Genomic DNA, 25,806 nt, shown 5'->3' on the forward strand with positions numbered 1-25,806 from the left:
TACTGTCCTTAATTGTGCCAGTGTATGCATTTCTAAAATATATAAATTCTATTTGTAACAGGTGGGGAAGAGCCTTTGGAAATGTCTTAATGAGGGGTGAGGGCAGTTCAGCTTCAGGATCCTGATTGCTAAATTGGGTGGGCAACCATGTTTTGCAGTCTTGATTACTTTGCCAGTGACCACAGGCAAAGACACAATCTCTTCTAATGGTGTGTAGTGGAGTTGCATGATAACATCTACTGTTGCCAGTTTTGTGATAACATTCAACTTTTTGTGACATAAAGAAATGGTTGCAAAGGGGTATGGAGGAAGAAAAGAAATAAGGACCCTCCCCAAATTTCTACTTTTTGTTATGTTTTTTTTTTAAAATTTACTTGATTTGGGTGGGGGGTAGCTTCCCCCTCCCCCTCTGTCTACGGTTTGCCTAATGCCACCTCATGAGCTCGTAGCAGAGGCAACATTTGGATTGGGGATTTCGGATTTGAGATCCAATTTCTTAGTAATTGTGCTCTTTCAGATTTCATTAGGACTTGTTGAAGTGACTTGGATGCAAGTGGAGATGCACTTCTGTGATCATAAATTTTGTGATTGTGGCTGTAACTGGACTGAGCTATCACAGTGGTACCTCGGGTCAAGAACTTAATTCATTCTGGGAGTCCGTTCTTAGCCTGAAACTGTTCTTAACCTGAAGCACCACTTTAGCTAATGGGGCCTCCTGCTGCCATCGGAGCACGATTTCTGTTCTCATCCTGAGGCAAAGTTCTTAACCCGAGGTACTATTTCTGGGTTAGCGGAGTCTGTAACCTGAAGTGTATGTAACCCGAGGTACCACTGTATTTTTAGTTTTACCCTGAAATAATCTTCATGGTGGGAAAAACTGAAAGTGCTATCCGCTACATATTTAGAAGGAAAATAAGTTCCATTTGTATTTTGAGATGGAACTCTTATTAACAGTATAATCTGACTTCCTTATAGTCACTTCTCGGGATGATTTTTATTTATTTTGTTTATTTCTTACAAGATTCTTGAAGTGACTTAGCAACAATGAAATACATGCTAATACAGTTCCCACAAAAACAACCCTTTTCAATGTGTTTGTGGGAGGCGATGGGGAGAGGTCTGTTGTTGTTGTTTTATATATTGTATTTTTTATGTTGTTAACTGCCCTGAGATCTATGGCTGAAGGGCAATACAGTATACAAAATAAAGAAATAAAACAAGCAAGCAAGCAGAACGTTGAATGTGCTTTTTTTTTTTTAACCTTGATGATTTGGGCAAGTCAGTGTCAATTTGGCAAATCAAATTGCAACGTTGTATGTTGTGCTAGACCACTAAATATCGTGGGAATCTCCTCTCCCCATAGGGGAGAGTTTTGCACCTTTCAGCTTCTAGCTGGGTTTGGATCCGATGTTTTGCCTGTAAAGTGAGAAGTGGAGGTGATCCCCCAACTCCGAGCTGCTTTGTTCTCGCCTCGGACGTCCCTCTTGCTCCCCCCTTGGACAGAGGAAGTTACATCAGTCTGCCGACTAAAGCAATGGGAGAGCCGTCCGGGCTGCTTGGAAGTGAACTCTCCAGTCTGTTCTCACGGTCTGGATGTGTGCAACTGGCAGCGCAGGAAGCTTCCCGAGAACATTGAGGGAGTATGTAAAATTGACATGCAAAAGAGGGTGACAGGAATCTGGCAGACACGTCAAGTGAAATTATTAGAAGGGCATGGGCTTGAGTTACAGTCTTCATTGTCTTGACACAGTTGATTTTATGGACTACTTTTTTGTATTGAAATCCAAAGAGAGGGGGTGCCATTATGAATCACCAGGCTGCAGCTCCAAAGACAAGAAGTGATAATTATCTGAGCATAAAGGTATGTCGAATGCAATGGGGGAAAACCGCAAACTCACAAGTTTACAGCAATCCTTTTTTGTATTTTTTTTAAGAAATGAGCTGTATCCAAGAATAGTTTTATTAGCAATTATTTGTAAATTTAATTAAAATGTTTCATGGGGGCATTTTTAGCAACATTTATAGTTTGCATGTTGTAGTCAAATAAAACAAATCTACTTTGCTAAATAAAGAGGGCTCCTGTTTTGGTAATGAGTTAGTGCCCTCACTAAATTAGAGAAAACCTGTTGAAATTTCAGGAACTTTTTCTGGTTTCTTGCCTGCAAACATGATGGTTGCTGAATAGGATTCTTCCTTTTGTTCTTGGGCAAACTAATCTGCTTTATTTCTTTTTGTGTAAGGCACGGAATTTGTTCTTTTGAAAATACAGGCAGCAGCTTTTATGTCAGAATGTCTGCTTTGCTTGCAATAGGAATTAGCTCACTGAGACAATCCTACAAGGAGGTGGACAGCAAAATCACAGAAATGCCTTTGTAATCTCCTACAAGTTGTTAAGAAGATCTTGGTCTTGTATTTCATTCCACTTTTTCCAAATATTTGAAATGAGAGATTTTTCTTTGGGTGCCTTTTGTTCTTTGTTCTTGTATTGATTGCTTTCAAGTTATAGCTGATGGCAACATTTTGAACACTTTTAGATTAAGGCATCTGTGATATTAATGCATCAGATATTTTGAAACGGGACAAGATGTGAAATATAGAAGATTTTGTTTTAGGAAGCACACATTATGTATTTTTAAAAAACTATGTGCCAGGATTCCGACTTTAAAAGATTTAGCACTACAACACAAAATGTAGTGCCTACTGTCTGATGCAGCGAATTGTGTGTTCTGTGTTTTTGTGACTGAACTGCCCCTCTGTGGACGCTGTCATGTTGGGCATAGAATTCAGCCTGCTGGGAGCCCAGGCTTTCATGGCTATTGCCTAAGGCTGCTTAGATTAATTCTGAAAGTGGGGGTGGGGAGGGAATGCATTGATGTAGGTAGGAAAACAGTTGTGTGTTGTTTTTTGCAGTTTCTGTAGGTCTTGATCTGGTAATCTGACTCCTCCAGTAGCCATATCTGTTTGTCACCATCCTTCCTCTTGTTGGCCATGGTGGATCATTTAAGAAATTGATATGAAGTCATAAGTAACAGCACCTCTGGGCATTCACAGAGTGGCTTTTCCTACTCTCTGCACATCACAGCAGTGATTTGTCATCTGCTCTGGCTTCCATTCCTTTTCTGGATTCCGATTCAGTGTTGTTATTAACCTTTAACACCCTAGGGCTTGCCCAAGACCTCGATATTTCCACTGGAGGTGCTTCTCTAGGTTCCCCCCTCCCTGCATGATGAACTGAGACTGTGAGGGAGAAGACCTTCATGATGGGGGTGCCTTGGCAATAATAATAATAATAATAATAATAATAATAATAATAATAATAATAAGAAGAAGAAGAAGAAGAAGAAGAAGAATTTATTATTTACGGCATACCCCGCCCATCTGGCCGGGTATCCCCAGCCACTCTGGGCGGCTTCCAACAAAACACTAAAATACAGTAACCTATTAAACATTAAAAGTTTCCCTGAAGAGGACTGCCTTCAGATGTCTTCTAAAAGTCTGGTAGTTATTTTTCTCTTTGACATCTGGTGGGAGGGCATTCCACAGGGCAGGTGCCACCACTGAGAAGGCCCTCTGCCTGGTTCCCTGTAACTTGGCTTCTCACAGCGAGGGAACCGCCAGAAGGCCCTCGGCGCTAGACGTCAGTGTCCTGGCAGAACGTGGAATGCTTGCCTCAGAAAGGATTTCCTGGTGCTGACAATGGAATAAAGAGGCAATCTTTCTTTATTTTACCTTTAGTAAAATCCCCTAAAGCAATGCCTCTTTATTCTCACTGGCATTTTAATAATTAAGGTTTAGTCCTTTGAGCTATCTTTGATGGGGAGCATGCCCGGACTGTTTTGTGGGCCTGTCTCTATTTTAGATGTGCCAGACCTTTTCATCTTGTGCCGTGCTCCCACTGCAGCCATTTTTTAACTGGTGCCCTGTGCCCACAGCATTTCTACAAAGTTCTAAGTGTGCCCATTAGCTGAGAGAGGTTGGCTGATGGCTACAGCAATCACTTCACACTAATCTGCACTGCCATGTCTTGCCACATTACAGATCAGAAATAGAAGCAAAAGTGCATGGCATATAGCTGATGTGTAGCATTCCCTCCGGGATTGGCTGCCAGTCTGCAACTTTGCAGTGCTGACGATTCCTTCTTAAAGCATGGCTTGCTAGATACTGCTCCTCATCCCTAGTACAGGAATTCATCTTACACTGCATTCACTTATACAGTCACAGGGTGCATATAATAAAAGAGGCATTGTCTGTCTGCAAGGCTCACTCACATTTCTTTGAAGGTAATAATCCCCTTGCAAGTGACTGAATAAAGAAATTGGAGTTCACACTTGGGGTATTGGTCAGCTCCACGCCTGCATAACTTCAACCATGCTGCAACCTAAGGCAAACTTGTGTTCTCCTTTGAACAGTGCTGGAAGAGCATTTGGTATTATCAATATAGAGTCAGCAAATTCTTGTGCTCTCAGAGTTCTTTGCTGCTGTAAACCATTTCAATGAAACAATATTTAGAGACCTCCTTTAAAAGCATGCCTTCAACCAAATGATTATTTGCTCACCTTCCAGAGATCAATAATACCCCTACAGTGGCTCATTGTCTAGACAGAAACAGCTGGCTGTTTAGCCTTTTTTTGTTTTTGAAGTATTTTCCTTTAAAGTGAAATTCATCAGTCAAAAGAAGTTGCAAGTAAGGTGTGCTAGGACTAAAATGACTTAAAATCCCTTAAAGCCTTCAGGACTGGGAGTAAATCTGTTTCTATTGTAGGTCATGCTTTGGGGGCAATACAAGACAAGAATGTTCATTTCTGTATTTATGTGATAACCTACCAGTAGTCCTCTTATTAACAGGTGCTGAGCTATAAAGCTGGTGCCAATGGGCTACCTTTATTTTTACATAGGTGAGCATCCTACATCCGTCTCCTTTGAAGGTCAAAGTTGCCTTTGCAAACAAGGCTGTACCTTTAGTATCCAACCCTAGCTGTTGGGAAAGAGGTTAAAAAGAGGAAAATTAACCACAAGCCCCCAAATTTGGGATCCTCTCCAAACCTGTATCCAACTGTTACCGTTGTTTTGCAGCAAAAACCCCACGTTTTGTGGCACTGCAGTTAATGGGGCCGTTAAAAAGTCGTGCTGTGAAATTTTAAATAGCATCTTATGTTTTGTGTTTTGTGTTGTAGTGATTAGAGTGTTGTTTTGGATGTGTGAGTTCCGATCCCCTTAGAACTAAGAGAAAGAGTTGCTTCAGAACTGCGGCTACGTAAGTATTTGCAGTGGTAAACACATGAAAGGGGAGACTAAGACGTCTGAGGCATAAAAATACTCACAAATGACACTTCTGAAATTTCTCATTTTAGGACACCTCCCCTACTTAACAGTGAACTGTAGTTATTTCAGCTGGAGGATATATATCAGGAGGATGTGACGGTACAAGTTGCAGGATGAGATGTAGCCCCCCCCCCACGACTTTGTGGGAGGGTTGTGCATTTTAGTGATTAAGTGGCATGTCCTCTCAGATGTCTCAACAGCTGTTAGGATCAATTGCTAAGGATCAGGGAAGTCCTTGCTAGCACAGGTGAGACAGGTAGAAGCACGTTCTGCAGTCTTGCCCACTCCGCCTTACTTTTAAGCTGATATGATTCCTAATGGTCACGAAAGAAATGTTAAGACTGTCCAGGCATTTCCTTTAAAACGAGAAACTTGTCTTATGGTATCCCTCTCTTTTATTACCTCTCAGCAGCATGACACTTCTATAATACTTCTCTAGCAAGGCCTTTGCTTTGTTTGCATGTCCATGAATTGTATTTCAGCATTTCTGTTGCAGCTGCGTCAGATCACACACGGCTGAAAGTGCAAAAGCTCTGCCTTTGCCAAACTTGCTCCTTCATATAGCTCTCCCCCCTTGTTTGCACAGCCCCCTCCTCATCGCTATTTTTAAACTAATCCTCTCCCACCTTATTGTTGCTACTCTTGACTTTTTTATTCTTTTGTAAAGGTGTTCCGGGTAAATTTGGACAACTTTTCACTAATCAGTAACACTTTCAAAAGTGTTTCACTTCCGGAGGCGGCGCGAAACGAGTAATGGCGGTCCTCTTTGCGCAGCAAAGAGGGGCTCCGCAGAAAAGGGTTGTTCGCTACGGCGAAGCGACGACCCATTAAGTTAAACCACGAGCAGAGTGAGCTCGTGGCCGTGGGATCCGGCGGGCACCGAGAGCGACCCCCAAAACGAAGAAGGGACCCCGTAAGGGGCTCCGGAAGCGCGGAGGGGAAGCGGTGCTGTGGATTCATCGCTCTTTCTGCGGGAGTGAAGCCGCGCGGCTGTTACCGACGAGTGCCGACCTTTCTTCCTTCACATTGGATTACAAATTAACTACTCGTGAGTAGGATTTATTTGAGATTGGATTACAAATTGTGAATTCGGCTGAAAGCGGGAGACGAGAAAAAGGAAGTCCGTCTCCCGGAGGTGCTTAATGATCAAAGGCAAAGGAACTGACAAGCTGGAAGCAGTACAAAAGGGTTTTTAAATGAGAGACAGCATACGTCTGGAGAAGTTTGGAAACTGAAGGGAAAGGCAAGTTATCTTTATTTTCCTGTTATCGTGTCTACTCTGTTCGGGGTTTCTTCTCCGTTAGACTTTTAAAAACTTTAAAGACTTGAAAATCCCTAGTCCCGGACTTGCAGCGGGCAAAAGGTTGTGTTGCGGATACACTTACAAAGCTGAAACAGATACTTAGAGGCATTACCGGTGGATACAATTAAGCAACTGTATTTTGCACCTTTTAAGAAACTATTGTGGCAAAATTGAGAGGGCTCTGCCAGAGGGAAAAGATCTTCTCTAAAGACACTGGTTAATTTATCTAATTGTAGGAACTTTAATGGCGACTGAAACTTTGTTTCTTCTTTCATGAACTGAACAACACTCCCCCTAGTGGAGTTTGGGATTTACAATTTCCTGAGAACTGACTTTGTTTTGTCTCTCTGTGGTCTGGTTACTCACTCTGAGGCCTGTCTTTCCCATGGAACTTTTGACAGCTTGACCTTGAATCCAAAGACAGGTGTGGAATGAGTGTGGAATGAGTGGTAAACCAAAAACAAGAGCTGCGTCGAAAGCAGGGAAAGGCAAATTGGTACAAACAACTTTGGTTTCCCAGGCTCGTAGATCTTCAGTCCCTGCGGTTCTACAGGCTGTACCATTACCAACAACCCCAGCTGAAGAATCCGAACAATCAACAAGTGAAGATATGGCAGCTGGGGGATCTAACATTCTCCTAGAGGAAATGCTACAACAATTTGCAATTTTGAACAAAAAAGTGGATGACCAAACTGCAAAAATTGACTTAGCCACATCTTCAATTACCAAACTTTCTGAACAGGTGGCTAAGCATTCACAAGATATTGGAAACCTAAAGGACGTTGTATCCGAAAATCGAAAATTGGCCGAGGCTGCGAATGAAAAAGTAGAAGCAGTAACTAAAGAAGTGGAGGAATTGAAAGGAGAGGTAAGGCCGCTCCATAAACATATTACTGACCAGCAGGCCTATCTGTCTTTGGTGGAACTGCGAAACAGGGAAAATAATTTGAGATTACGCTCTATCCCAGAGATTGAGAAAGAGGACTTGATTGGCTTTTTAACAGCAGAATTTTCTAAATTCTGGGGTATAAACGAAGATACAGACTTCAAAATAACAACTGCATTCAGATTGGGAAGGGCTGCTGGGAAGGACAGACCTAGAGACTGTTTGATTATTTTAAGGACTAAGCAGGAGAGAGACAAGCTACTCGACCTACATTTTAATAAAGCACTTGAGATCCAGGACAGAAGAGCACAAATCTACAAGGATATTCCTAAACAATTACTGGATCTAAGATCTAACTACACTGACCTAGCTGGACTTTTGAGAGGTAACGGAATACCTTACAGGTGGGAGTTCCCACAAGGCCTCTCATTCAAATACAAAGGAAAGAAGATAAAAATCAAAACGAAAGAGGATAGCCAGAAGTTCCTACACGACCACGGAGAAGACTTGCAGAAAGGAGTGGCAGCTATTTGGCCACCACCAGAGTCAGGAAAAGAGTTACCACCCTCGGACTTGGACAAAAAAGAAGACGCCCAACAAGAGTAACAACAGATTGATACAGGATGTCTCTGCAGCTGTATAGTTGGAACATTAACGGCGCGAATTCCCCAGAAAAACGCAAAAGGATCTTCCATATCCTAAAGAAAGAGAATTTGGACATAATTTGCTTGCAAGAAACCCATGTGACCAGGTCACACAGGAAGGTGTTAATAAATAAAAGATTAGGCCAAGAATTTATCTCATCAGATAGAGTCAAGAAGAGAGGCGTGGTGATCTACGCCAAAGAGAATCTATCACCAAAATTTTTGTTTAAAGATGAACAAGGAAGAATCCTGGCTATTGAAATTTCGACCCAAGGAGAAAAAGTTTTGATATTAGGAATCTATGCACCAAATGAGGGGAAATCAGAATTTTATAAGAAGCTGCATGAGACACTACTGGACTATCTGGACTATTCCAACATCATTATGATGGGAGATATGAATGGGGTCGTCTCTACTTTGATGGATAAGTCACAGAATCAGAATCTGACTAAAGATGGAAGACTACCAAAAACTTTCTTTGAACTAACTGACAATATGGACCTAATTGATTTATGGAGGACGAGAAACCCCCTAGGTAAAGAAGGAACTTTCTTTTCTGAGGCCCACCTGTCATGGACAAGAATCGACCAAATCTGGGCAACTAGAGGGCTGGCACCTAAGACTACAAAAATAGAAATCTGCCCAAAGACTTGCTCCGACCCTAACGCTTTGAAAATGGAAATGAGATTTACTACTGCCGACTCCTTCAGATGGAAAATGAATGACAACCTGTTAAGAGATCAAGAGATCGTAAAGAAGGCCCAAAAAACTTTAAAGGATTATTTTGAAATTAACTTGAATACCTCGGTGGAAAAAAGAATTATCTGGGACGCAAGCAAAGCTGTTATGAGAGGGTTTCTGATACAACAGAATACAATCAAGAAAAAACTTTGGAATAGTAAAAAAGACAAGATTTTGGAGAAGATAAGTGATGGAGAGAAAAAATTAAGAGTGAATCCAAAATCAAAAGAGACTTTAAGAGAAATCAAATTTTATCAGTCACAATATGCGAAATTGATTAACCAAGAAGTGGAATGGAAAATCAAACAAATGAAACAAAGATCTTTTGAATCTGCGAACAAATGTGGGAAACTGCTCGCTTGGCAGTTGAAAAAGAGACAAAAATTAAATTATGTCACCAACTTAGAAGTTGAAGGGAAAAACATTCAGAAACCGGGAGAAATTAGAAGGTGTTTCCAGAAATATTTTAAAAAACTGTACACACAAGAATCCGAGGAAGCAACTGAGATAGAACAATTCTTGAAAGATAACGGCCTACCAAAATTATCTCAAGAGAAGAGATCAATCTTGAATTGTAAAATAACACAACAGGAAATCGAGGATGCCATTCAGAATATGCAACTAGGCAAATCTCCGGGCCCTGATGGACTCACCTCCAAGTACTACAGGATTTTAAAAGACTATTTGATACAACCATTAATGGAGGTTTGCAACCAGATTATGGGGGGAGGGAGGGCACCAGATACGTGGAAAGAAGCATTCATCACACTGATACCTAAAGTGGAAACTGAAAAGACTCAACTCAAGAACTACCGCCCCATCTCACTCCTAAACGTGGATTACAAAATATTTGCGGATGTTTTGGCTAACAGATTTAAAAAAGTACTAAATGAAGTAATCCATAAGGACCAAGCAGGCTTTCTCCCAGGTAGACATTTGTATGATAATACCAGGAACATTATTGATATTCTGGAACTTTTACAAACAAATATTAACACCAAAGCAGTGTTAATTTTTATTGATGCGGAGAAGGCCTTTGACAACATTTCTTGGAAATTTATGAAGAAAAACTTGGAAGGGATGGGAGTGGGAAGGGGGTTTGAGAATGGAATAGAGGCAATCTATTCAGAACAAAAAGCTAAGTTGATAGTGAACAATGTGGTGACAGAAGAACTTCATATTGAAAAAGGAACACGCCAGGGGTGCCCCCTATCCCCTCTGTTGTTTATTTCAGTCCTGGAGGTTTTGCTGAATATGATAAGGGAGGATCGGCAGGTACAAGGAATACGGGTCGGAGCGAAACAATATAAACTGAAAGCATTTGCAGATGACTTGGTTTTAACATTACAGGAGCCAGAACCTAGTACAAAAAGAGTTTTGGAATTGATTCAGAAATTTGGTCGGGTGGCGGGTTTTAAGCTGAACAAACAAAAAACTAAGGTGTTAGGGAAAAACTTGACGGTTACTGAAACAGAGGGGTTTCAGAAGGAAACAGAACTAAACATTGTTAAAAAAGTGAAATACCTGGGGGTCAATCTGTCTTCTAAGAATTTGAATCTATTTAAAGATAATTATGAAAAATGTTGGTCAGAAGTTAAAAAAGATCTAGAAATTTGGTCAAGATTGAAATTATCCTTGTTAGGCCGAATTGCAGCTATAAAAATGAACGTTTTGCCAAAAATGTTGTTTTTGTTCCAGGCCTTGCAGATTGTGGACAGAGTGGACTGTTTCGGAAAGTGGCAGAAGGACATTTCTAAATTTGTCTGGCAGGGCAAAAAGCCCCGAATAAAGTTTAAAATACTAACTGATGCAAAGGAGAGAGGGGGGTTTGCCCTGCCGGACTTAAGGTTATACTATGAAGCTGCGGCCTTCTGCTGGATGAAAGATTGGATCTTATTGGAAAACACTGATGTCCTAGATCTGGAAGGCTTTAACAATTCGTTAGGTTGGCATGCGTATTTGTGGTATGACAAGGGGAAAACATATGGAACGTTCAAAAACCATATTGTCAGAAAAGCAATATATATGGTCTGGAAAAAATACAAAGACTTATTGGAAAGTAAAACCCCGAGGTGGATTTCACCAATAGAGGCCAAAGCTCGGAAAACATCCAATATGGAGGCATATTGGCCGAAATATTGGGAAATAATAGAAAACATTGGAGGTAATTGGAGGTTGCAGAGCTTTGAAAAATTAAAGGACAAGGTGCAAAACTGGCTACACTATGCCCAAATTAATGAGGTTTTTAAGCTAGATAAAAAAATAGGATTCCAGGTGGAAAAATCGAAACTTGAGACAGAGTTGTTAGAACCAAAGACCAAGGCATTATCGAGAATGTATAACTTGCTGCTTAAATGGAATACTCAAGATGAGACAGTTAAATCAGCCATGATAAAATGGGCTCAAGACATTGGTTACAACATTATGTCTGAGGACTGGGAAAGGTTATGGACCACCGGTATGAAATTTACGGCATGTAATGCCCTGAAAGAAAATATTATGAAAATGGTATACAGGTGGTACATGACCCCAGTCAAGCTCGCTAAGATATACCATTTGTCTGACAATAAATGTTGGAAATGCAAGGAGGCTGAAGGGACATTCTTTCACCTCTGGTGGACTTGTCCAAGATTGAAGGCCTTTTGGGAAATGATCTATAACGAGTTAAAAAAGGTGTTTAAGTACACCTTTCCCAAGAAACCAGAGGCCTTCCTTCTGGGCATTGTCGGCCAGAAGGTGTTAAAGAAGGATAGAACTTTTTTTATGTATGCTACAACTGCAGCAAGAATTCTTATCGCCAAGCATTGGAAGACCCAAGATTTGCCCACACTGGAGGAGTGGCAGACGCAATTGATGAACTACATGGAACTGGCCGAGATGACTGCAAGAATCCGAGACCTGGGAGAAGAGGCAATGGAGGAGGACTGGAAAAAATTTAAAGACTATTTGCAAAAGTATTATAAGTTGTATGAAACATAAGACGTCGTATGATTTGGAACGTTAGCCCCAGCAATGAAATTTAATTATCTATGAAATTGCTAACATTTGTGAAAGAATCAAAGTTTAAATGGGTAAAAATGATATCATGTTATATTTTTAGAGTAAATGGAGAATAAGAGATTTAAACTTAAATTGCAATTGAAAATATAAAGAAACACACGAAATAAGGGTATAATTTGCTGATGACTTTATTATCAAGAATGCATTATGCGGGAGATGTGGGGAAGTCCAATGGAAATTTGAAATAAGTTGTTGAAATGGATGTGATTTTCTGTTCTTTTTTCTTTTTTTCTTCTATTCTGCTTTTCCTTTTGTTCTTTCTGTAATTTGGAAAAAATGTAATAAAAATTATTATAAAAAAAAAAACAAAAGTGTTCCAGTTTTCACCACTAAATCCCTTATCGTGAATAATTTTTTACAGAATAAAATGCTTCAATGGGGGCAGGGGAGCACAGGTAAAAAGAAAATATTGGAATGTCTCTGCTGCTTTCAAGAATTCTCATCTTGTCCCTGCTACAAGAGCCCAGAAAACCTTTTACTTGTTTGGATAGCTGCTGCCGTAGTCCCTGGGCGCTGAGCTCAGTCTCCTGAGGACTTTTTGCTATTTTGCTACTGCTGCTGCTTCTGTCGCTGCTGCTATTATTATTTATTAAATGAATCTGTTGCCTAACACCACAATTAAAACGTGGCATATAGCCCTGCAAAGGCCAGTTTTAAAAAATACTTTAATCAACACTGACAACAAACCTCCAATTTAAACAGAAGGTAAAATATAAACTAAACACCCATTCAGAATACAGCGATACCTTGGGTTAAGAACTTAATTCATTCTGGAGGTCCGTTCTTAACCTGAAACTATTCTTAACCTAAAGCACCACTTTAGCTAATGGGGCCTCCTGCTGCCGCCGTGCCGCCGGAGCCCGATTTCTGTTCTCATCCTGAAGTAAGTTCTTAACCTGAGGTACTATTTCTGGGTTAGCGGAGTCTGTAACCTGAAGCATCTGTAACCCAAGGTACCACTGTATAAAAATACCCTGAGAAAGATACTCTGAGAAAGGTACTCTAAATTGCTAATAATAGTTGCTACTGCAGCTTTAAACTGTTAAAAATACTAAAAGCCTGGTGGGAAATAGAGGTGTATAAATTTTTGCAAAGTGTGGAGAAGGTGAATACAGTGGTACCTCGGGTTAAGAACTTAATTCGTTCTGGAGGTCCGTTCTTAACCTGAAACTGTTCTTAACCTGAAGCACCACTTTAGGTAATGGGGGCTGCAGCCGCGTGATTTGTGTTCTCATCCTGAAACAAAGTTCTTAACCCGAGGTACTATTTTTGGGTTAGCGGAGTCGAATCTGAAGCGTCTGTAACCCAAGATACCACTGTAGTAAAAAGCTTTTCTCCCTCTCCCATAACACAAGAACTCCAGTGGGCATCCAGGGAAGCTGAACCTTGGAAGACAAAAGGAAGACCTTCTTCACACAGTGCATAGTTTATATATGGAGTTCACTCCCGCAAGAGGTAGTGATGGATGTCTTTAAAAAAGGATTGGACCAATTAATGGCGATGAAGGCTACCCATAGCTGCTAGCCATGATGGCTGTGATTCCGCCCCAGAAGCAGTGGCCTCTGAATACAAAGTGGGGAGAGTGCTGCTTGTGGGCTTTGCCTGGGCATCTGGGGGGCCACCGTGGGAATGGGGTGCTCGATGGGCCCTTGGCCTGATCCTGTAGACTTTTCTCATGTTCATACATATGATGTAACAACATCAAGAGAGCTGGACCATAAAGAAGGCTGATCGCCGAAGAATTGATGCTTTTGAATTCTGGTGCTGGAGGAGACTCTTGAGAGTCCCATGGACTGCAAGAAGATCAAACCTCTCCATTCTGAAGGAAATCAGCCCTGAGTGCTCACTGGAAGGACAGATCGTGAAGCTGAGGCTCCAATACTTTGGCCACCTCATGAGAAGAGAGGACTCCCTGGAAAAGACCCTGATGTTGGGAAAGATGGAGGGCACAAGGAGAAGGGGATGACAGGACGAGATGGTGGGACAGTGTTCTCGAAGCTACCAACATGAGTTTGACCAAACTGCGGGAGGCAGTGGAAGACAGGAGGGCCTGGCATGCTCTGGTCCAGGGGGTCACGAAGAGGCGGACACAACTAAACGACTAAACAACAACAACACATCAAGTGGTTAGCGAAGTTTGACCTCTATGATGTGAGCTAAAACAGGCAGTTCCTGACTGGTAACAAAATTCTTTTGGCGTTCACCTAAGTAAATAATTTGAAATTCCCGTTGTAGGGCAAAATCTGTTTAGGGATGTGCACTGCTGTTATGCTTGGGGAGCTTGTTAAGTTTCCGTGCACACTTTCGAAAACTGCTGCCTTTCCCTTGGAGAAAAACTGTTCAAACTTGCATGGGGATTTCCAAAGAGGATGTGGGCTTTATCTCTGGAGAGCAAAATGGTTTTTCAGATGCCAAAAGCTTCTGTTTGTTTAGACTTATCTAAACTATAAAGAACCTTGTGGATAATAAAGGAATTTTTAATCAAAGCCTGTGAGCTTTTTTTGTTACTTTGGGGGATCCTTCTGGAAACCATAAGCTTACCTCCAGAAAGTTAATAAATAGACAGCCACAAGCATAACAGCATTAAGAAGCTTCTGGTGTTTATTTCCTGAGCCATTCCCTTGGTGAGATTCAGTGTTGTGTCAGTGGGTGTGACAGGAGCTCCCTCCCCCTGCAGTTTTCCATGCTTTTCAGCATGCAGAGTCCCCCCCCCCCCCCCGGGAAGGTCTAGAGCAAATTTGGGGGCTGCAGTGCAGGCTGCAGAGAGGAGGGGAGGAAGGAGAAGTCTTTGCATGTGAAAGTCTGTTGCAATGCTGCTGAAATAGGGTTAGGAAGAGTATAAGGGAAACGATTTTTCATTATGTGCAACAGTGTGAAAATTTTGATAAGGTTGTGACAGTGTGGTGCATATATGTTAGAAATCTAAATAATGTAAACAGAAATGTGAAATCAGGAACTTTCCCATTTTTTATTTTGAAAATATGTCTAAACTGCTGTGCTGCCCTCACTATTTTCAGTGTTTTGATTTGGTCAGATGTGCTGATTTGTTTGTGAGTAGGGGAAAGTGGGTGATCTTTATCTCTCTGCTACCAACACTGCTCCATTGACAGAAATAGTTTATAGGGGATGTGCATAATCTAAAGGTCATGAAAGTTCTCTGTGCTCATGTCTAGGCTACAAGGCTTGATTATGGGATGGGGGGTACCTGTTTCCCCCCCTGTACATAAAGGAGAGCTGTGAGAGCTGTGAGCAGTCAGAAGGTGAAGAATGTGAGTTATTTCCCTGGAAACTGTATCCTGGTACCATCACCACTGCAATATAATTGTACTAAGAGAAGCTTTAGTGATACTGGAATCCAACAGAAGGGAACTGAGTGCTAAACCCCTTATCTGAAGCCCCAAACAAGATCAAGTGCAAGGATTCAGCCAGAATATTTATAAATTGACTCAGCAAGTGCTCCATTTCCCCCTGTACAGAGTAATCTGTGACTGAGTCAGAATGAGACAGCAAGTAACCTTTTCACCTTCTGATTTTATAAATTGGCTAGAAATCCAAACTTACAACTTTTATGAGATAGTTGTTAACAAGTCTGGACTGGACAGTGTCATTGTATGAGTGGACAAGAGAGTCTGAGTCTGTGTTAGATCACCAGCTGGGATGTGAAGTGGAGTGAAAAGCTCTCTTCCAGGGGTTCCACTCCTATCTATCAAGTGCCTTGGTATTTATACTATGGTGCTCTCACATGATCTGCTGTGTCCAAAAATATGTTTAAACATCCTAATGAAGTCGTTGGGAGAAGGTGTCTAGAGATCTTGGGTATGATATCTTTGCTGCACAGATGACAACCCCATCAGTAGCATCCTGACCCAGAGAAGGAATTATGGGACCCCAGTTTTCCATGATTTAGTAACATACAGTCATACCTTGGGATGAATACGCTTCAGCTTAAATATTTTCGGGTTGCGCCCCGTGGTGACCCGGAAGTAATGGAGCACGTTACTTCTGGATTTCGCTGCTTGCGCATGAGCAGACGCTCAAAATGACGTCACGTGCATGCATGGAAGCAGTGAAACACGACATGCGCTGTCACGTCTTGCATCCTGAGGTACCACTGTACAAGCTTGATTACTGTAAAGTGTGATATATAGGGTTGGTGTGCCTTTCAAAATTGTTGTTAGTTTTTTAAAAGAAATGTTAACTTATAGAGAACATAGTAGTCAAGCTGCTGAAAGGGGATAACAGGCTCATTTTAAACCTATGCTGAAAGAGCTTAATTGGCTTTCTGTTTGTTTCTGTGCACAATTCAAAGTGCTGCTTCTAACCTTTCATTCCCTAAAAGGGGGTGATGAACCTGTGGCCCCCAAGATATTGTTGTATTATATAATGCACATCACCCCCTGACCATTGGCTGTGTTTGCTTGCTGTGACTGATGGGAGCTCTCGTCCAACAACATTGGGTGGGTCACAGACTCCCCACCCCTCCGCAAATGGTCTAGGGCCAGGTCCCTGAAGAACTGCCTACTACCGTGTTTTGTAGTACTTGCTTGTTCACAGGCACTGCTGCATTTGAGTTTAAGATATTGGTTAAAAAAACCAACAGTTTAAATCAGGGGAGAGATTGTGTGTCACTTCTGATGATATGGATGACATTTATTAACTTGAGTCTTGCTTTTTCTTTGAAAGCTTATACATTAGTCACCCATCCAAACTGATCTGCGTGTCCAGCATCAGCCGTGTTACAGCACTGGGTGCTCATCTGCCATCTAATGGGATCAATCAATACATGCTTATAATTATCCCTGATGGACTCTCCCATGTTCAGAGATGGTGTATCACATTACCCTGTTGCCACAAGCACACTGAAATTCAATTACCCCAGCAATGAAATACTGCATTTGGAGTACTTGAGGGAAATTCAGGTTCCCTTTGTCAGTTATTCTCTTCGATAACTTCACCAGATATTTGGATCTCACTTTGCAATAACTTAGGAACAATTTCAGGTTCATGCAATAAAATGGCAGTCTGGAAAATCCCTCACCTGTGCATTTGACTTTTGCTGACCTAGGCCCTTTTATTTCCCTGCTGCCTTTGTTTCATAGCTGCAAACCCTTAAAAGATTGTAAGGGGGACGGCAGGCCTTGCAAGCAATGAAAATTACAGTCATAAGTTCCCCTAAAAGCTTTACGTGAAACCAAGATTATTCTAAATGAGAAAGGCTTGCTCCAGCAATGCGCTCAAAGGCTTGGGTAGGGTGTCGGAAGAGAGAAACAGAAAGAGAGCTTGCCCAGGCAGGCACATTCTTAATCCCCCAAAAGAAGCAAGTGACGGCAACAGGACACTGGGTGTTGGGATGAAATCAGGCCAAATCTTTATTAGCTGGAGGATTTGGGGTAGGATCAGTTCGTCATTCCACTCTCCCCATACTGGTGGAATGGGATTCAGTGAGGCTGCACCGCAGTAAACCCATTCTGAGGGAACTGCCCAGTGCTGACCCCTGTTGTGGTGCAAGCCAAGCTGGCAAGTTCTCACCAGCCAGGCAGAGACCCAGCCCGAGCTTTGGGCATGCCAGGGCCAATCCTTCCCTCAAGCCCCTTATGGGAGACCCCCCCTTCACCTACCCAATACCATTTCTGCCAAAGTCCCAGTTGACTGTGCTGTCCTCAGACTGCCTGAACGTGCAATAATTAAAATATCTGTGTTGGAAGAGTTAATGTTTTTGTTTAATTTCTTTTTATTGAATTTCACTTAAATTTCACTTAAAATTTCTTTGCTTTTCTTTTTTCTGTAATTGTTGTTTTGTTTTCTCTTTTGGTTATTTAAGTGAAATTTAAGTGAGCTAATGTTGAAGAAGGAGATACTCCTACAAGGTCCACATGATTCATTTTTGAATCATTACACAGCTTAGGGAATTCATTACCCCCAAGTTGGGCATGGGGGGGTAGTTACCATTAACTTTGATGATGTTGTAAAATGATAGCTGTAACAGTTTGGTGGAATCTCCCATGTTCAGAGATGGTGTATCTGAGGGCCAAATGCTGGGCGCAAGCAGGTTGTGCACAAGCCAACTTCATCTCCTCTGTGTGAGACGTCCACACCCATAAGTGGCTTAATTGGCGAAACAAAACAGCATATCTCTCATATCTTTCTAACTGCATTAGAAACTGCTCTGTGCTATAGAAAGCCCTGGCTCAAAACCTGTTGAAATCAGATGTTTTCCTATTGATTCTATAATTGCTTGCTGAATCCCCTTCCCTCTGTTTGGTGGGTACTCAGTGCTGGACTCAATGGACCTTTCATGTGATCTAGCAAGGAAATGTTGGGAAACTTTTTTAAAAAAACTTTTCTCTCTCTCTGGGGCTCTCTGAAACTGGTTAATTTTAGAATTGTACCATTGGCCTGCCTGCAGAAGGGAGGACACTAAGAAGGGCTTAGTTAATCACAAATAAATCACTGGGATACCGGCCAGCGGTGAGCTCTCCGTCTCTGGAATGCTTTGGTACCAGGAAGCTTCTATCACCAAAACAATGTATTCTGGGGAAAGGTGGGAAGAAGAGCCTGCACAGCTGCAGTGCTAAAATCTTAGGCCCCTCTTTTATGTGGAGCAGAAAAGTAAAGCCTTGGAGGCGGCCAAGCTTTTCGGTTATTTCCGTTTCACCCCAGTATGTTTTTGTTCCGTCTTCTTTCCCACCTAATCTGAAATGGTGCATAGTTTATATCAGTGAAAAACAAAGTTAGCAAGCAATATTTTAAGCACTACATATCTAAGCAATTGTGGCAAATCATTTGGTTAATCATTAAAAAGGCTAAGTTGTGGTTCACACATTCGTGTATGTCATTTGATTTACTCAGAATTTGATTACTGCCTGCCAAGCTCCTGCCATTGGAAAAGCCACACTTGCCAGCTTGCCAAGCAATCCAGATATTTCATCTTTGAGGGATCATTTGCACACAGTGTTCAAAACTCCCATTGTTCTAGGCGCATTTTGTGACATGGAATTTCATCAGTGCGAGCAGTTTCTGAGCTCTGGGCGCAGTTCTGCACCTAAGATTACAGATTAAAACTGCAGAGTAGAAGGAAAGGCCTCACCACTTCCAGCTACTCTCTGAAGACTGGATAAGAGATCCTCCTAAAAATATTGTGACCATGTGGAAAATGAACATAATACTTTAACTGTAGTTCATTCATATTCAGCTTTGCATACTTGTTATAAAAAAACTGTTGCGCCCATAATCTAGGTTTAAGGGCTGCCATTTATCTCCTAGCTTTCATATCTCAGTTTCTAACATTGTTTTGCACAGGCTTGTGTGAAGTCTCAGCACTGTAGTCATCAAGTGATATACATACACGTTCTCCACCTGTTCCTCTTTCTTCCAGTGTTTCTTCCCATGCCCCTCTGGTCTCCTATTAGGTTGAATTTTAGATTGTAAGCTCCTTAGGGCAGGGACTTAACCTCTTGTTCATTATGCTATGCATAAATTGATGAGACCTGATTTATTCTTGTTGGAAACAGCCCTTTGCTTGCAACACTGAAACTGGAAACTTTTCCTTAGGATTTTGTTTGGTTTTATATATTTATTTAAATTGTATGCCACCCTATACTCATAGATCTCAGGGCAGCTCACAACATAAACTCACAAAATAAAAAAAAACAGAAAACACATAATAAAAATAGAAAACAAAGACAACCCAATAACCCCTCCTTCCACAACCCATTTTAAATGGACATTGGATGTCAAGCAACCAAAGACCTGGTTTAAAAGGAATGTTTTTGCCTGGTTCCTAAAGGAGTATAATGAAGACGCCAACCAAACCTCCCTGGGGAGAGCGTTCCACAGACGGGGAGCCACTGCAGAAAACACCCTTTCTGGTGTTGCCACCCTCTGGACCTCTTGTGGAGGAGGCGCATGAAGAAGGGCCTCGGAGGATGATCTAAGGTCCAGGTAGGGTCATATGGAAAGAGGTGGTCCTTGAGGTACTGCGGAAGTTATACCTTGCCTTTTCCCCTGACAAGGGACTCAAGGCAACTTGCAGATAAAAACAAAAACAGCTAAAAGCATTGGGAGGGGATGATCAATAAAAAATAAAATAAACATTGATAGAGTTAAAATCACACACACACACAGTTAGAAACATGTCGGAGAGCAAACTTCTCTTGTGCAAAGTGCCCCGATGGGGGTGTAGAAATGGGAGTATGTGATGGTGTGCTGGGCTCCTGCTTTCCTTCAGCACCAGCACAAGCCAGAGATTTGGGGGGGGGGGATGGCTCAGCAGAGGCTAGGAGCCTCCTGAGAAGGAGGAGAAAGACCTGAGACTGAGGGGCTACAAGGTTTTATTGGGGTTTCCTTGCTTGGAAGTTGCTGTCTGGTGCAGGGCCTTGCCTCATCCCCTCCCCATAGCCTCATCTCCCACCACTCTCCTCTCCTTTTTCTGAGCCTGGCAAAGCTTATTGCATCGTACGCAAGAAGACTGGACCTAGGATGGGAGGAAATGTGTTCTTGGCTGGTAGCAAGGACTATCCACCAGTGTCCTCCTTTACATCTTAATTATATAAATCAGTCACTGTGCAAGATGGCTGTTTGGCCATTCGATGGGTCTTCTCACCCTCCTAAAGGCTTTTTTGGGGGGGGATCTATATGTTGATTTTCTTTTCCCTGGAGGGGAGTTTCAGGGTGGGGTGAAGTGTGCAGGCAGGAGACAGCGATCAGGTCTCTGTTCTACCAAATGGACCTCAAGGGCAGCAACAAGCAGCACTGAGTGAGAGGTGATGAATTTATGAACAGGGATGGGGCAGGGAGAGGGCATTGATTGGGGAAGTCACCACCGTCCTTGTAAATAGCAAGCATTTGCCCCTTTGCATGTTAAAATAAGACCTTGTGCATCCCAATTGATTTGGCAATGGGGTGGGGATGTGAACAAGAAAATGTGGCTACCCCTGCCATGCCTAGTTTGGCCCTCAGTTGGAACTATTCTGGACAACATCCCTCCTGACTTTCTGACAGATCTTGAATAGTAACAGTCATAAGAAGTGAGGAGGGGTGGTGGCCGTGGCAAGATCTTGCACAGAGCACTTATTGCAGGCTTCTGTCACCTGCTTCACTTTGCCTCATGGGTGGACCAGCCCTGCCTATAGAATCAGACAAAGCTGGTGGGAGTGTTTATTAGTCATGTTTCTTCTCTGCCAATATCAAGCTACATGGAAAGAGTGTTATTGGAGGCTATATTGCTTAAACATAAAGGTTTCATTTATGAAGTGCAAGTTAAAGCTCACTGGCACTGAAAAGATATCCAGAGATAAGGAAGGGGGAGAGATTCGAATCAGTTTGCATTTATAGCTGACTATATCAAATTCAAGGGACGCGGGTGGCGCTGTGGGTAAAAGCCTCAGTGCCTAGGGCTTGCCGATCGAAAGGTCGGCGGTTCGAATCCCCGCGGCGGGGTGCGCTCCCGCTGCTCGGTCCCAGCGCCTGCCAACCTAGCAGTTCTAAAGCACCCCCGGGTGCAAGTAGATAAATAGGTACCGCTTACCAGCGGGAAGGTAAACAGCGTTCCGTGTGCTGCGCTGGCTCGCCAGATGCAGCTTTGTCACGCTGGCCACGTGACCCGGAAGTGTCTCCGGACAGCGCTGGCCCCCGGCCTATAGATGTGAGATGGGCGCACAAACCCCAGAGTCTGTCAAGACTGGCCCGTTCGGGCAGGGGTACCTTTACCTTTACCTTTATATCAAATTCACACTTTCCGAAACAATATGAGAATCAAAACACAGCCATCGTTCACACATCTGAATTTTTAAGTGTAGTTCTCCATTCAAACAGCGTTTACAAAACTGCAATATTAAAGGAAAATTTGCTTTAAAATGAATATATCAGTGAAAATATACAGAAATGCATTATATTAGGAGAAAGTCCTTGCAAAAATGCATACACTAGTCAAAATTGTGTTTGTTAGGAGAAATTCACTAAAAAAACTGATAAATATTTTTGGGTGGAGAAATGCACAAATTGCTGCAGAAATGTGGAGAACTGAATTTAAGATTCAAAAAATGTGAAACAGAGAGAACCAAAATTGCGAGATCTTTCCACCTCTATCCAGAAATGTTTAAAATATTCTGGCACTTTCTGCCTCAGGTTTCCCTGTGGTCTCTTTAGATTTGTATTCCTATGATGTAGAACAGAGTTTTCCTATACGGCGATGTGGCACGGAAGGAATGTGACCTTATAGTTAACGTTTACACAGTTGGGGTTTCCATGGTTACGAAGAGGATGTGACACATTATGAGACAAACTCCGGAAGCAGGATGGTGGCGGTTTGGGTGGCTCCTTGGTGTGCGAGAAGCTTTATGGCTCCCCTTTGCTTGCGCTGGTTCTGGCCTGCGGATCCTCCCCCCTCCTCTCCCTCCCATTTACGTTAGCAAGGGTTGGGAACTAAAGTGTCACTGCCGTGTTTGCTGATGTTGGCGGGTTTTGTCTCTCAAAAGAAACCCAACACCAGCCTATGTACACACAAGTGCTCTTCCTGCCAGGGAGGGGCTAATTGCCATGCCAACCCCTGTGCAAATATATCATGGTGATAACAGAGTCAAAAGCAGTTCGGTCATTGCAAGGTCCCGAGAGGATGCTCACATGTTTGTTTCCTGAGCCTTGCCCTCAGCGCTCTAGACCTGCATGGTTCAGGCAGCGGTCTGGGAATCCAGTATTGTCTGTTGCGACTGATACCTTCTGTCTTCAGAGTTACACACAGAGAGGTCTTTCGTGTCACTGGTCGCATGATCCTTTTTAAGTAGGAGGGACTGGAAATGGGACTGTGTGGAAAGCAGGTGTTCTGCCCCTCAGTTGCAGTTACTCCCCTTGGGGCTTTGCAGCTGTGGAACACACAAGGAAATCAAAAGCATTAATATGCAGTATATCAGATGTTTCACAACTTTTGGAAATGTTCTCATATGTGAAAGCTATGGGACAAAAGTTATTGTTACAACTCGATAGAATTTTCTCCATGAGGTCTGGCGGGTGGCAACACAAGAGCAGGCCTTTTCTGTGGTGGCTCCCCATTTGTGGAATGCTCTCCCCAGGGAGACTCTCCTGGCACCTTCACTACATTAACCTTTAGATGCCAGGTGAAAAGGTTCTCCTATAGCCAGGCCTTGGGCTGATTAAAGAACCTCTGTGTTTGTTGAAGGGGGCTATTGGGTTGTTGTTGTTGTTCTAACTATGATATGTATTTTGTGTTTTCTTTTTGCATTTTTATGCTGCAAACCACCCTGTGATCTTCGGAGGAAGGGTGGTGTATAAATGTAATACATTAATAATAATAAAAAATAATAATTTTGGGAAAGTAATCCACTCAAAGAGGTCCTAGACTGGCAGGTCTCTCAGTAAATGGGGGATGGAATTCGAAGGGAAATGTTCATCTGTGTGGGAGTCTTTCTATTTCCAGGGTTTGCACGCTTTCATTTTGTCCTCTCTCTTCCAAAGGACACGGCACCTTGGATGATGATTGGTAGTGGTGGATAAACTTGTTGTTTGGGTACATTTATCCACTATTTTCTCTTTGAAGAAACCCTGGAAAGTGTCTGGGGAACCCCAAGGTTTGCTATGACACAGTTTGAAAACCAGGGTAGTTAATATTGTTTTTCTGTGTAGAATCTACACTTCTTCCCTATTGCCTTACACTGTGATTTTTATTTATTTATTTCAGAACTCTGAATCCCTCGATATTTATATCCAGAATACACTTTCCTCTCTATATCCACCTTTTGAGGCCACAGCTGCTACTGTTCTGTGGCAGCTTTTCAGCATTGTTGAAAAGTTTTATCACGGAGATGGTCTCAGATGTCTAATTGATTTTCTTGTTCCTGCCAAGAGAGTCTTACAGTGTATCCAACGGGAAACCTGTGTAAGTATATTTGTATCTACTCTGGCAAAACAGAGACTCTTTGTTCATTATCCAAGCATGGGGAGGGCGGAATAAGATGCTGTTTAATCTTTTAACTGCTAGGCAAACGAAACCATAGATAACCATGGGAAAGTTCATTCTAGTAAGACACTGGAAAGCGAAGCATCACGTTTTGTATTTGTTTTGAATATTATTCCATGAATTTGTGCTGTAGTATATTTCAGGAGAATGGTAGGAGGGTTTTTTATATTTCGCTACAGAATTTATATTGTTGGGCCAAGAAATGGTAAGAGGGTAAGAAAAATGATTTATGATTGTAATTTGTGTGTGTGCTTTCTTTTCATGGGCATCAGAATTTGAGCAAATCATTGAAAGCCTCGCGTGAACTTGGTTAGACTTCTTTAAATGGCCAGTATTGATAGCTTTATGTTCCATGGATTTGTCTAATCATCTTTTAGTGGCCATCGCTGCCTCTCGTGGGAGCAAATTCAGTAAGTTTAACAATGCACTGTGTGAATAAGTTATTTCTCTTCTCTGTCTTGAATCTTCAAACATTCATCTGCATCAAATGTCTTAGTATTATGAGAGAAGAAGAAAAACTTTTCTCTGTGCACTTTCCCCCACACCAGGCTTAATTTTTTATGCTCTATCATGTCTCCTCTTACTTGCTTTGTGACCAGAACCATATCCAGTCATACCTCGGGATAAATACGCTTCAGGTTGAGCACGTTCGGGATGCACTCCGTGGCGACCCGGAAGTAATGGAGTGTGTTACTTCCGGGTTTCGCTGCTTGTGCATGTGCAGACAGTCCCATTTGCATCCCGAGGTACCACTGCACAGTTTTCCAAATGCAATCACACCATAGATTTGTTTATTATGATACTGGCAGTTTTGTTTTCATTCTGTTTCCTGATAGATATTTTGTCCCAGTGTGCATCACTTTACAGCAGCTTACACTGACTTGCATTTGATTTCCTGATTCTCACTCACCCAGTTTTGAGAGATTCTTTTGGAGCTCTTTGCAATCACCTTCTGTTTTAACCATCCCCAACAGTTTCATATCATCAGAAAACTTGGCTCTACTATTCCTTGATAGCGTGGACCTCTATTGGGAGAACAGTCCATTTATTCTTACTTTTTGCTTCCTGATTCTCAACCAGTTACTGATCCACAAGAGGACCTCTCACCTTATTCCATGATTGCAAAGGTTACTCAGGAGTCCTTTGTGAGCTGCTTTGTAAAAAGTTTCTTGAAAGTCTCTAAGTGCACAGTGTCTTACTTTTTACGGATAATCATGCTTTTTGCTGATCTGCTGGTGCAGGAACTTGCCTAGTCCAACTTATACTAAACAATTCCCCCCTACCCTCATTTGTGTCAAATAAGCATAACTGTGCATAGCCTGCACTAAACATATTAAAATTATCTGTCATGAAAATCTGAATTCTCCACTTAGTCTGCATGCTTTGCTTTTCCTGTGCTTCCACAGAACTGAAGTGTGTACATAGTACTGGGTATTTGAGGACTGTGCTTGATATTTGACACCATAGGTTTAGTTGAAACTGTCTTTAAGCTATGAAATACCTTGGTTTGTTAGAGAACAATCAAATCTATCTAATCATTTCACCATGCATGTTTCACCATGCAAGTTTCACATCTGTCCAAGTTTCAGGCAGCAGTAATTCAAAACTGCTAATAGATAATTAAGAAGCTGAGCAACTTTTATTGTTATTAGTATGATAAAGAGTATAGAAAACAAAACTCTGTTCAAACAATAAAACATTTTTAGTTACATATTTTTAATGTGAAATACGACCTGAGTACTTGAATCTTTCCCTGTTCATAGGCACGCACAGCCTAATTATTACCGTTTCAAGTTTATTCTTCATCCATTGAAGTCAGTTAATTCTTCAGCTGGCTTCTTTGTGAGCAGGACCACTTTCTTCACTGGGAGTGAAGCGG

General features: G+C 42.0%; 1 protein-coding gene across 3 annotated transcripts in view; it reads left to right on the forward strand.

Moving 5' to 3' along the window:
- Positions 1–1,536: 1,536 nt before the first annotated feature.
- PLEKHG4B (pleckstrin homology and RhoGEF domain containing G4B) overlaps positions 1,537–25,806 on the forward strand; it is an 83,937-nt gene continuing 59,667 nt past the window's right edge. For 2 of the 3 annotated variants that reach the window (XM_082194668.1, XM_082194670.1), the window contains exons 1-2: positions 1,538–1,861; positions 23,649–23,846. In XM_082194668.1, the coding sequence (XP_082050794.1) occupies positions 1,805–1,861; positions 23,649–23,846 (255 nt within the window). In that variant the 5' untranslated portion in view covers positions 1,538–1,804. Of the gene's footprint in view, positions 1,862–23,648; positions 23,847–25,806 lie in introns of all 3 variants that reach the window. The other variant, XM_082194669.1, reaches the window with a different exon arrangement.

Source organism: Podarcis vaucheri (assembly GCF_965113315.1).
Source record: "Podarcis vaucheri genome assembly, chromosome: 13".
Classification (NCBI taxonomy): domain Eukaryota; kingdom Metazoa; phylum Chordata; class Lepidosauria; order Squamata; family Lacertidae; genus Podarcis; species Podarcis vaucheri.